Raw genomic sequence first — 12,315 nt, 5'->3', positions numbered from 1 at the left:
TCTACACTTGCTTTGGCTTCTGCTTTACGTCTCCCTTCCCCAGCTTACCCACTTCAGTTTAGGTGCTCTTACTTCTGGAAGCCTTCCTGGCCTTGAAGTCTGAGCCGCTCCAGAGGTTCCAGCAGCTCCCCTCTCACCACAACAGTCCTACTGTACCATCTAAGTGTGTAGATCTGGCTGAGGAAGGTCTCGCCAGTTAGCGAATCCCCAGATCCTGGCTGAGGGCGAGACATTTCATTGGTCGCTTAACTAGAACACCGGCTGAGGCCTTGACTCATCCGGGCATTTCCGCAGCCTCACAGGCCTCAGCCCCCATCAAAACCCCTCGCCTACTTCGCTTGCATGGTTTCCCCCCCCACCCCGCCCCCCCGGCACTGAGCCAGCCGCACAGCTCCCGCGTCTCCCACCTCGCCCGCCTCCTCTGCCAGGCTGCTCAGGCCGAGGGCCCACAGGCTCGCGGGGTGGGGGGAGGGGCGGGGTGGGGGGAGGGGTGGGGGGAGGGGCGGGGTGGGGGGAGGGGCGGGGTAGCGGGCGGGAAATGCCAGCCGCCATCTTGCCCACCAGGAGTTCCGACATGGGGCTGGGGCTCCTGAGCGCAGCGCTCTTGTTTGTGGGGGGCGCTCTCATATGCTCAGAACACTACTCCCTCTCCGAAAGGAGTGGGCGCGGCTCCTCGAGGGAGCAGGCCGGAGGTCGGAGGTGGCCCGAGGCCGTGAGTGGGAGGCCCAGGGCGCAGGAGCACCAGGCCCCGGAAGAGGAAGTGTTGAACGCAAAGGGCAGTATCTGTTCGTTCTTCTCTTTGGACAGTCGTCCTTGCCTTTTTCCCACTTAAGTAGTATTTGAATTTGGGGCCCTCCTCTTCTGTTTTTCCAACTGCCTTTAACTAAAAATTTACGGATCCAAGCAGTCCAATTTTAATGACTGTAGTAGTAGTACTAATAGTAGAAATGCCATACACTTCTGCGTCTGTATATGCGCCTCAAAACATTCTGGGGTTTGTCATTCCCATTTTACAGACTAATAATTCATTGGAATTCAAAGATGAAAGGGCTGTTAGTTAGGTGACTTTTTCATACTACAGTTAAGAAGAATTAACCCAGCAAGTTAAATGGCAAGTATTAGAACTTGTAGCTCTTGGTTGACCAGTCCCAGGCTCTTTTAGTGGCCGTTTCACACAGGGAAAAATGTGATAGCCGGCCAGAGAAACGTACCTCATTGTTATACTTCTCAGGAGAAGAGTTTTAAAATTGATGAATTGTGCTGATTTAATGTCTTTCTATTTGTAAGTAAGCAATTAAGGCATGTTTGTCTTAACGCTCTAAGATTGTGTTTCAAAATATGGGCATGGCTTAGGTATCTAGCTTGCTTTATGAGTTTTTTAAATAGGAATCTCAAATATTATATTAACGTGTTAAGATTATAAAGTAATACATATAATAATATGTTCAGTCCAAATAATATATCATTTTTATTTTTAGATTGTGGAACAGCACCACTTGCAAATACGTTCAAGGGGTCTCGGATTGTAGGGGGCACAGAAGCTCAAACTGGCGCATGGCCATGGCTAGTTAGCCTACAGATTCACTCTGGCAGATATCTTGCTCATGTATGTGCGGGAAGCTTAGTGAAAAACAGATGGGTCCTCACGGCTGCCCACTGCACTAAGGACACTAGGTATGTATTCAGAACAGAACTCTTATTTTATTCTCTTGGGGGATATTATGAAGTGGCAGAGGACCATTTGACTTCAGCCATGTTCCGTTAAGCCATATGTTTCCAAGTAGCCATAATGCCTTATACTGAATAGTACACTGAATATTTGTTGAAATAAATCCTTTAAGTCAGAGGTCAACAAACATTTTCTGTAAAGACAGTAAACATTTTAGGCTTTGCAGGCCATACTCAACTCTGTCACAGTAGAACCAAAGTGGTCATAGATGATACATCATTGAATGAGTGTGCTGTGATCCAATAAAACTATTTATGAACACTGAAATTTGAACAAAATCCTATTTTGTCATTTTGGGTTTTCCCCAACCATTTAAAAGTGTAAAAAAACATTCTTTGTTTATGGGCTATATAAAAATAGGAGACAGGCCAGATTTGGCCTGTGGGTTGTAGTTTGTTGGACCTTGCTTTAAATAATAAATAGCTTTTCTTTTAGCTTTAAAAATTATTGTATTGTAATCATGTATTTGTCTTTCTCACCATTAGATCATGGTGAGACAAGTCCATGAAGACAAGGACTACATGTTTTATTTTGTATTTCTGGTACTATACAGGAGTTGGCCTACTTTATAGGAGACATAATAAATATTTATTGAGTCTATGGATGATGTCAGTCTTGGAGAAATAGATTTACCGCAGTTATAATAGAACTTTATGACCCCCCTAACATTTAAAATGAAGCTCTAAGATAAATACTGTGGAAAACCATGGTACCTGTCATATAGTCTCTCTTTAGTCTCTAATTTTTATGAGCTATCTCGGAGAAGAATGAAAAGTCTCTAAGAAAAACTAACAACAACTTCAAAATTCAACTGAGGGTAACTGGCCTGATGGGGTTCATAAGGTTTTAATCTTTTAATCTGTATACCACATTTAAAAAACATGCATTTCAGTTCCATAAATTGGCCTCTTGAGGAATAGAGCTCAGAAAAATGGGAAGCTATTATAAACCCAAGGGTATAGAAAAAGATGTAGAAAAAAGCTTCAGAGTTAGAAATCAATTCTGGTCTTTCAGGTGCGGGTGTTTTACAACTCTTTTCTAAAATGCTGTCTTTAAGAACTGCTTTTCAACAGCTTTCCAACCTTAAACCAAGGAAGGAAAAGCCTGCTTGGTATGGTTTGAAGATTCTTGGAAAAGCTCTTCTCACCTATTAAGTCCTGATATTGTGCCTTTACTAGTCCGTTCCTTTGACACGGTGGGGAGAACAATGCACTTGGAGAGGGGCGACCTGTATCCTAGTCCTCCTCTGACACTTTGTGCTGCAGTGGCTTTAAGTAAGATTCCAGAACCTACTAGATATACCGCCTTGGTCATAATAATATAGCTTTGTTATATTGTCATAAAATCTTAAGAGTTCAAAGAGGTATTTTAAATGTGTGGTTCAATTCTCTGTGCTGTATATGAATCCTTCTTAAAATATTGAAGTAAAGGGTTCTCTAGTCTGAAATAATTATTGCTTTAATGCATTGAGTCAGGCATTTTTTCAGACACAATTTCCACTACTCTCCACAACCACTCTTTACTGTAAGGAGACCCTGACTGGAAAGCAGTGAAATCAGGGATCAAATCCAGGTGTGTCAGAATGAAAATCCACACACATAACCATAACTATATCATTTGGCTCTCTACTTGAAACACCTCTTGTGATGATGAACTGCTACCTCGGGAAGAATTTCATTTAAATTTTGTGCAGCTTTATTTCTTAGAAAGCCTTTCCTTATGTTGAACTAAGTGTCTTGATTTTCATTCTGCCTTCTGAAGCCATATATATTAAACCTCATTACTCTTCCAAGCATTTGAAGATAATATTAATATTCCACTTAACAGTTCTCAAGGCTAAATCTTATTGATATTTTTACCCCTTTACTCAACAAACATTTACTAAATGTATATTATATACTAGGGACTGGGCTAGGTGCTGAGGAAGTCGACATTACTGAGGCGTAGTCTGTGTTTTTCAGGAGTACCTCAGAAGACTCTGCCACTTCTATTCCTGTTCCCTCATTTCCTAAACCTTGCACCATCAGTTATCCCTTATTCCTTCTTATAACATGAAAGACCCGCTCTGAGATTAGGTACTGTTTAAGAATGTTACATATAACTCTGTATTTTAAAAAAGCCCTCCCAGTAGCCCTCTGAGATAGCTGTTATCTCCATTTCACACCTGAGGAGTCAGAGATCAGAGATATTTGGTAATTTTCCCAAGATCACATTGCTGTAAAGTGGCAACCTATTGATTTAAACCTAGTCTCAAATCTATAGCTGTTTCATTATACCTCATTGTCTCTTTAGTATTTTTCAATATTTTCCTCTTGCTTCTTCCCTACAGCCTTCAAACATGTTTAGGTCACCTCATCGTTATTTAACAAACAAACAAACCCTACCTGTTTCTGTTCTTCCTTTCACTACTAGACTCCTTGAAAGAAAGACTCCCTTTTGTTTCACCTGCATTGACTCATAAAATCCCAATTGCAGTCTGATTTTTGTAGCCAGAACGGACTATTAAAGACCCACCTCTACACCAAATCCAATGACCTCTACTCAATCCCCATCCTATTTCATCTGTATAACATTTGGCAAAGTTGACTGCTGTTCTCTTTTTTTTTTTGGCCATGCCGCATGGCTTGTGGGATCCTAGTTCGCCAACCAGGGATTGAACCTGGGCCCTCAGCAGTGAAAGCTCGGATTCCTAGCCACTGGACTGCCAGGGAATTCCCTCCTATCTCTTTTCTTAATTTTTAAGACACCACTATTCTCTACCTTAAAAATTTTTTTTTCCTTATTCCTTGAGTCTTTGTCTTCTTTTAAATGGCAGTATTTTCAAGAGTTCCACCTTCTATCCTCTTGCCTTATCATCTGTATTCTTCCCTAGAGATGTCTCATCTCCTTCTGTTTCAGGAGTCATCATGTCCTGGCAACTCCCAAGTCTCTCCAGCTGAGTTGTATTTCCAGCTCCCTACTATACATATATATTGGAGTCACATTCCCAACAAGTCCAAACATGAACTTTTAAACTCTTTCCTCTAGAGAAGAGTCTCGGCAGCCCTGAAGGCTTTCAGGTCGTTAATAAGTCCTCAGGCCCCTGCTAGCACAAGGAGCTTCATGGACCTGTCAGCAATTAAGGAACAAAAGTAATGAAGATTTACACAAACTTTGGTATGTTCTCCTGAAAGAAACATGCTCCTAACTCTAGAGCAGGAAGCTAAGCGGCAGAGATTGCCAATGCCAAGTCTGAAGCGGTTAGAAAAGGTAGTAGATTCCATGGATGCATTAGATAAAGTTGTCCAGGAAAGGGAAGATGCCCTCAGACTTCTTCAGATTGGTCAAGAAAAAGCTAGACCTGGTTCTTGGAGAAGAGACATCTTTGGAAGAATCATCTGGCACAAGTTCAAGCAGTGGCCTATACCTGGGTACCTAAATAAAAGGAACAATAGAAAACGATTCTTTGCAGTGCCCTACGTGGAACGTTTTGTCAGATTGAGAATTGAGAAACAAGCCTGTATCAAAGCAAGGAAGACAAGTTTAGCAAGCAAGAAAGAAAAGTTTCTTCAGGAAAAGTTTCCACATCTTTCTGAAGCCCAGAAATCAAGTCTTATCTAAGATATCTGAACTCTGAATTTACCATTTTGTTTTTCTTGGATTACAATCTGTATACAAAAGTAAATACATATTAAGTGGTTTATAAATAACTTGTGTTTTTAGTCAAATGACTATCAACTGGGACTACCCTGGTGGCGCAGAGGTTAAGAATCCGCCTGCCAACGCAGGGGACACGGGTTCGAGCCCTGGGCAGGGAAGATCCCACATGCCGCAGAGCAACTAAGCCCGTGTGCCACAACTACTGATCCTGTGCTCTAGAGCCTGCGAGCCACAACTATTGAGCCCACTTACCTAGAGCCCATGCTCCACAACAAGAGAAGCCATGGCAATGAGAAGCCCACGCATCGCAACGAAGAGTAGCCCCTGCTCGCTGCAACTAGAGAAAGCCTGTGCGCAGCAACGAGGACCCAACACGGCCAAAAAAAATTAATTAATTAATTAATTTTAAAAAAATGACTACCAACTGTTCTAAGTGTTATCATGGCATGCTAAATCTGGAAGTGGTCAAAATTAGGTATAAAGTTCAGATTAAATTCCCATCTTATTAAAAAAAAAATCTTTCCTCTAATTCTATGCCTTCTCTATTTTCTCAGATAACAGCCTCACCAACAGTTCCATTACCTAGAGAGTTAGCTGACTCTCTCTGTGCAGTATCTCTTAAATTCGCTTCTTTTTGTCCCCTAATACTCCCCACTGATGAGAAGTAGATTCAGAATATCAGTCTCCATATCCCTAGTTCATTACTTACACTATTACTATGGTAACTATCTGAATGAGTGTGAAGTGGTATCTCATTGTGGTTTTGTTGTTGTTTTAATTAATTAATTAATTAATTTTTGGCTGCATTGGGTCTTCATTGCTGCGTGCGGGCTTTCTCTAGTTGCGGCGAGCGGGGGCTACTCTTTGTTGCGGTTCATGGGCTTCTCATTGCGGTGGCTTCTCTCGCTGCAGAGCATGGGCTCTAGGCACTCCGGCTCAGTAGTTGTGGCTCACAGGCTCTACTGCACAGGCTCAGTAGTTGTGGCGCATGGGCTTAGGTGCTCCAAGGCATGTGGGATCTTCCCGGACCAGGGCTTGAACCCGTGGTCCCCTGCATTGGCAGGTGGATTCTTAACCACTGTGCCACCAGGGAAGTCCCTCATTGTGGTTTTGAGTCACATTTCCCTAATGATTAGTGATGTTGAGCATCTTTCCACGTGCTTTCTGGCCATTTGTATTTCTTCTTCTTTTTTTTTAAGGTTTATTTTATTTTATTTTTTGCCACACCATGTGGCATGCAGGATCTTAGCTCCCGGACCAGGGATCAAACCTGTGCCCCCTGCAGTGGAAGCACGGATTCTTAACCACTGGACCACCAGGGTAGTCCTGTATTTCTTCTATGGAGAAACGTCTATTCAAGTCCTTTGCCCATTTTTGAACTCGGCTGTCTGGATTTTTTGTGGATGTTGAGCTGTAGGAGTGCTTTATATATCCTAGATATTAATCCCTTGTCAAATATATGATATACAAATATTTTCTCCAATTCTGTGGGTTATCTTTTCACTCTCTTGAAAGTGTCCTTTGATGCACAAGTTTTTAATTTTGATCAAGTCCAATTTATCTATTTTTTTCTTTTGTTGCCTGTGCTTTTCGTGTCATATCCAAGAATCACTGCCAAATCCAATATCATGAAGCTTTTCTTCTGTGTTTTCTTCTAAGAGTTTTTTTTTTTTTTTTTTTTAATGAAAGGCTTCTCTTTAAACTTATTTATTTATTTATTTATGGCTGTGTTGGGTCTTCGTTTCTGTGCGAGGGCTTTCTCTAGTTGTGGCAGGTGGGGGCCACTCTTCATCGCGGTGCACTGGCCTCTCACTATCGCGGCCTCTCTTGTCGCGGAGCACAGGCTCCAGATGCGCAGGCTCAGTAACTGTGGCTCATGGGCCCAGTTGCTCCACAGCATGTGGGATCTTCCCAGACCAGGGCTTGAACCCGTGTCCCCTGCATTGGCAGGCAGATTCTCAACTGCTGTGCCACCAGGGAAGCCCTAAGAGTTTTATAGCTTTATTCTTATATTTTGGTCTTTGATCTATTTTGAGTTAACTTTTGCATATGGTGTAAGGGTCCAATTTCATTCTTTTGTATGTAGATATCCAATTTTCCCAGCACCATTTGTTGAAAAGCCTTTCCTTTCTCCACTGAATTGTCTTGGCACTCTTGTTGAAAATCAATTGGCCACATATGCAAGGGTGTATTTCTGGGCTCTCTATTCTTTTCCATTGGTATATATATCTGCCCTTATGCTAGTACCACACTGTTTCAGTTATTGTAGCTTTTCAGTAAGTTTTGAAATCAGGAAGTATGGTCCTCCAACTTTATTCTTCTTTTTCAAGATTATTTTGGCTATTTGGGGTCTTTTGATATTCCATATGAATCTTAGGATGGGTTTTTTATTTCTGCAAAAGCATCATTGGGATTTTTATAGGTATTTCATTGAATCTATAGATCATTCTGGGTAGTACTGTCATTTTTAACAATATTCAGTCTTCCAATACATGAACAAGGGATGTCTTTCCACTTGTCTTCTTTAATTTCTTTCAGCAATGTTTTGTACTTTTCAGTGTATATAACCTGTTTTTTAATCTTATGGTCTGAATATAAATTGAAATAGGTAAGGAATATAAGTTGATTTAGCCATTCTGTGTCTTTTGATTGGAGAATTTAATCTGTTTACATTTAAAGTAATTATTGCTAGGTAAGGACTTACTATCACCATTTGCTAATTGTTTTCTGGTTGTTTTGTATATCCACTGTTCCCTGTTTCTTAGCCTGCTGTCTTTTTTGTGTTTTGATGTCTTTTGGTATCAGTATGGTTTGACTTCTTTATCAAGTCCTTTTGTGTAATTGCTACAGCTTTTTACCTTGAGGTTATCAAGAAGCTTACATAAACTACCTTAAAATTATAACACGCTATTTTAAGCTGTTAGCAACTTAACTTCAATAGAATTCCTAAACTTTACATTTTTGCTTCTCCTCTACCTCACATTTTAGGTTATTGCTGTTATGATTTACATATTTTTTATATTGTGTAATTAATAGATTAGTGTTGTTATAGTTATTTTTACTATATTAATTCCTTTAACTTTTTTTTTAATTAATTAATTTATTTATTTTTGGCTGTGTTGGGTCTTTGTTTCTGTGCGAGGGCTTTCTCTAGTTGTGGCAAGCGGGGGCCACTCTTCATCGTGGTGCACGGGCCTCTCACTGTCGCGGCCTCTCCTGTTGTGGAGCACAGACTCCAGACGCGCAGGCTCAGTAATTGTGGCTCACGGGCCTAGTTGTTCCGCGGCATGTGGGATCTTCCCAGACCAGGGCTCAAACCCGTGTCCCCTGCATTGGCAGGCAGACTCTCAACCACTGCGCCACCAGGGAAGCCCCAATTCCTTTAACTTTTAAAGTTGTAAGTAAATTATGCACCACTATTACCAAATTACAGAATCTAAGTTTGACTATATATTTACCATTACCAGTGAGTTTTGCACTACCTTTTAATGTCTTTATGATGTTAATTAGTGTCCTTTTATTTTCAGTCAAAGAAATTCCTTTAGCATTTCTTGTAAGGCTAGTCTAATGGTAATGAACTCTCTCAGCTTTTGTTTGTTCAGGAAAGTCTTTGTCCAACAATATGCTGCCTACAAGGGACTCACTTTAGATTTAAAGGCACACATAGACTGAGAGTGAAGGGATGGAAAAAGACATTCAAGCAAATGGTAACCCCAAAAAAGCAGGGGTAGCTGTACTTATATTAGACAAAATAGACTTTAAATGTAAATGGTAAAAAGAAACAAAAAAAAGGTCACCACACAATGATAAAGGGGTCAATCCCTCAAGAAGATATAACAATTGTAAATATTTATGCATCCAACATTGGAGCACCTAGATATATAAAGCAAAAACTAACAGAGTTAAAGAGAGACATAAACAGCAATTTGATAATAGTTGGGGACTTTAATATCCCACTCTCAACAATGGACAGATCATCCAGATAGAGAATCAATAAGGAAATAGCAGATTTAAATAACACTGTAGACCAAGATGGACTTAACAGACATACGCAGAACATTCCAACCAACAGCAGCAGATTATTTCTCAAGTGCACATAGAACATTTTCGAGGACAGACCATATGTTAGGCCACAAAACAAGTCTTAGCAACTTCAAGAAGACTGAAACCATACCAAGGATCTTCTCTGACCACAATGGCATGAAAGTGGAAATCAGTAAAAGAGGAAAACTGGGAAATTCATGACTACATGGAAATTAAACAATACTCTCTCCTAAAAAAAAAAACCAGTGGATCAAAGAAGAAATTAAAAAGTATCTTGAGACAAAAATGGAAACACAGCTTATGCAGCAAAAGCAGTTTTAAGAGGGAATTTCAGAGCAATAAATGCATACGTTAAGAAGCAAGACGATCCCAAATAAACAACCTACCTCTACACCTTAAAGAACTAGAAAAAGAACAAGATGACCCTAAAATTAGAAGGAAGGAAATAATAAAGATTAGAGCAGTAATAAATTAAATAGATAACAAAAAAATATATAAAAGATTAACCAGGGACTTCCCCGGTGGCGCAGTGGTTGAGAATCCACCTGCGAATGCAGGGGACATGGGCTCGATCCCTGATCTGGGAAGATTCCACATGCCACGGAGCAACTAAGCCTGTGCGCCACAACTACTGAGCCCACACACCCTAGAGCCTGTGCACTGCAACTACTGAGCCCATGCGCCACAACTACTGAAGCCCACGTGCTCTAGGGCCCACGTGCCGCAACTACTGAGCCCGCGTGCTGCAACTACTGAAGTCCATGTGCCTACAACCCGTGCTCCACAACAAGAGAAGCCACTGCAACGAGAAGCCTGTGCACTGCAACAAAGAGTAGCCCCCGCTCGCCACAACTAGAGAAAGCCCGCACGCAGCAACGAAGACCTAACGCAGCCAAAAATAAATAAAATAATCATAAAAATAAAAGATTAACCGAAATAACAGTTGGTTCTTTGAAAAGATAGACAAAACTGACAAACCCTTAGCTAGCTTTACCAAGGAAAAGAAGAGGGAGGACCCAAATCAACAAACTTATAAATGAAAAAGGAGACATTACAACTTATACCACAGAAATACAAAGGGTCGTAAGAGGCTACTATAAACAACTAGATGCCAACAAACTGGATAACCTAGAAGTAATGAAAAAAATCTTAGAAACATACAACCTACCAAGACTGAATCAGAAAGAAACAGAAAATCTGAATAGATCAATTACTAGTAAGGAGATTGAGTCAGTAATCAAAAATTTCCCAAACAAGAAAAGCCCAGGACCAGATGGCTTCATTGGTGAATTTTATCAAATGTTTAAAGAATTAACACCAATCCTTCTCAAACTCTTCCAAAAAACTGAAGAGGAAGGAACCTCCCAAACTCATTTTACAAGGTCCAGCATTACCAATACCAAAGACAGATAAGGACACTACTAGAAAAGAAAACTACAGAACAATATCCTTGATGAATATATATGCAGCATTCTCAACAAAACATTAGCAAACCAAACTCAGCAGCACATTAAAAGGATGCATTGTTCACCATGATCAAGTGGGATTTATCCCTGGGATGCAAGGATAGTTCAACATGTGCAAATCAATCAATGTGATACATTAATAGAATGAAAGAAAAGAATCATATGATCATCTCAATAGCCACAGAAAAAGCATATGACAAAATTCAACATCCATTCATGATAAAATACTTAGGAAATTAGGCATAGAAGGAACATATCTCAACATAAGAAAGACCATACATGACAAGCCCACAGCTAACATACTCAATGCTGAAAGGTTGCAAGCTTTTCCTCTAAGATCAGGAACAAGACAAGGCTGCCCACTCTCACACTCCCATTCAACATAGTACTGGAAGTCCTAGCTAGAGCAATAAGGTAAGTAAAAGAGGGACTTCTCTGGTGGTCCAGTGGGTAAGACTCCACACGCCCAATGCAGGGGGCCTGGGTGCAATCCCTGGTCAGGGAACTAGATCCCACATGCATGCCGCAACTAAGAGCCCACATGTCACAACTAAAGATCCTGCATGCCACAACTAAGACCTGGCACAGCCAAAATAAATAAATATATGTTTTTAAATAAGGCAAGTAAAAGAAATAAAAGGTATGAGAACTGGAAAAGAAGTAAAATTGTTTCTATTTGCAAGTGACATGATTTTATATATAGAAAACCCCAAGACACAACCAAAATACCATTAGAACTAATCAAAGAATTCAGTTGCAGGGTACAAAATTAACACACAAAAATCAATAGCATTTCTATACACTAACAATGAATTCTCTGAAAAAGAAATAAAAGAATTGATTACATTTACAACAGCATCAAAAACAATAAAATACTTAGGAATAAAGAAGACACAAGCAAATGGAAAGGTATGTTCATGGATTGGAAGAATTAATATTGTTCAACTGTCAATACTACCAAAAGCCATCTATAGATTCAATACAATCCCTATCAAGATTCCAATGGCACTTTTTGCAGAAATAGACAAAACACCCCTAAAAATTATGTGAAATCAAAAAAGACCCTGAATAGCCAAAGAAATCCTGAATCCAAAGAACAAAAAAACCAGAGGCATCGCACTTCCTGATTTCAAGATATACTATAAAGCTATAGTAATTAGAACAGTATGGTACTGGCATAAAAACAAATAGACCATGGAACAGAATTGAGAGCCCAGAAAAAAACCCCAAGCACATACAGTCAACTAATAATTGACAAGAGAGCCAAGCATACTCAGTGGAGAAAAGAAAGTCTCTTCAATAAATGGTGCTGGGAAAATTGGATATTCACATGCAAAAGAATGAAACTTGACCCCTATTTTGCACCATTAACAAAAATTAACTCAAAATAGATTAACGACTTAAAGGTAGGACCTGAAACCATGAAACTCCTAGAAG

The 12,315-nt window shown here is 40.2% G+C and overlaps 1 protein-coding gene and 1 pseudogene across 2 annotated transcripts in view; both read left to right on the top strand.

Annotated features, from left to right (window-relative positions):
* Window positions 1-574: 574 nt before the first annotated feature.
* TMPRSS12 (transmembrane serine protease 12) overlaps window positions 575-12,315 on the top strand; it is a gene marked incomplete at its 5' end in the record, with an annotated part of 34,338 nt that continues 22,597 nt past the window's right edge. The window contains 2 exons of the mRNA XM_082421516.1: window positions 575-779; window positions 1,479-1,674. Of these exons, the coding sequence (XP_082277642.1) occupies window positions 575-779; window positions 1,479-1,674 (401 nt within the window). The remainder of the gene's footprint in view (window positions 780-1,478; window positions 1,675-12,315) is intronic.
* On the top strand, window positions 4,878-5,436 carry LOC309641468 (large ribosomal subunit protein uL29m pseudogene; annotated as a pseudogene). Its single transcript has one exon. The product of its transcript is annotated as a large ribosomal subunit protein uL29m pseudogene (transcript).

This window comes from Balaenoptera physalus (assembly GCF_965194825.1).
Source record: "Balaenoptera physalus genome assembly, chromosome: 13".
NCBI lineage: Eukaryota > Metazoa > Chordata > Mammalia > Artiodactyla > Balaenopteridae > Balaenoptera > Balaenoptera physalus.
The sequence above is the reverse complement of the archived record's forward strand: the minus strand, read 5'-3'. Positions and strand labels throughout refer to the sequence as shown.